The sequence below is a fragment of the Neopelma chrysocephalum genome, unplaced genomic scaffold (assembly GCF_003984885.1).
Source record: "Neopelma chrysocephalum unplaced genomic scaffold, ASM398488v2 Primary Assembly neopelma1_93873, whole genome shotgun sequence".
Lineage (NCBI taxonomy): Eukaryota > Metazoa > Chordata > Aves > Passeriformes > Pipridae > Neopelma > Neopelma chrysocephalum.
Genome location: NW_020922586.1, coordinates 3803 through 4487, shown reverse-complemented (window position 1 = coordinate 4487; position 685 = coordinate 3803). Strand labels below are relative to the sequence as shown.

Sequence of the window (685 nt, the reverse complement as noted above, 5' to 3'; positions counted from 1 at the left end):
AAGGTTCCGGACTGGGCGGACACGGTCAAACTGGCCAAGCACAAGGAACTGGCGCCCTATGACGAGAACTGGTTCTACACCCGCGCGGGTGAGAACCCCCAACAACACACCCGGGGGGGGTTCGGGGATATCCCACTATTCCCAGTATTCCCAGTGTTCCCACAGCCCATTACTTGTACCCGTGGGATGATCCCGTTACCCGGGGGGGTTTTGGGGGGAATATCCCAGTATTTCTGGTGTTTCCAGTGCTGATCCTGGTGTTCCCACAGCCCATTGCTTATACCTGTGGGATGATCCCGTTACCCGGGGGGGTTTTGGGGGGGATATCCTGGTATTCCCAGTATTCCCGGTATTCCCACAGCCTTGTACCGATGGGATGATCCCGTTACCCGGGGGGGTTTGGAGGGTATATCCCAGTATTACTAGGGCTGATCCCAGTGTTCCCACAGCCCATTACTTATATCTATGGGATGATCCCGTTACCCGGGGGGGTTTTGGGGGGATATCCCGGTGTTCCTGGTGCTGATCCCAGTATTCCCAGTGCTCATCCCGGCATTCCCACAGCCCATGGGTTGGCTCCCATTCCCCAGGGGGTGTTTCCCTGTGTATCCCGGTGTTAATTCCCACCATTCCCAGTGTTAATTCCCACCATTCCCAGTATTCCCACTCCTTCCACATCCCCTGT

General features: G+C 56.4%; 1 protein-coding gene across 1 annotated transcript in view; it reads left to right on the top strand.

Moving 5' to 3' along the window:
- Positions 1 to 3: 3 nt before the first annotated feature.
- The window catches only part of LOC113980367 (40S ribosomal protein S19), a gene marked incomplete at its 5' end in the record, with an annotated part of 2893 nt that continues 2211 nt past the window's right edge, over positions 4 to 685 (top strand). The window contains one exon of the mRNA XM_027707585.1: positions 4 to 88. Within this exon, the coding sequence (XP_027563386.1) occupies positions 4 to 88 (85 nt within the window). The remainder of the gene's footprint in view (positions 89 to 685) is intronic.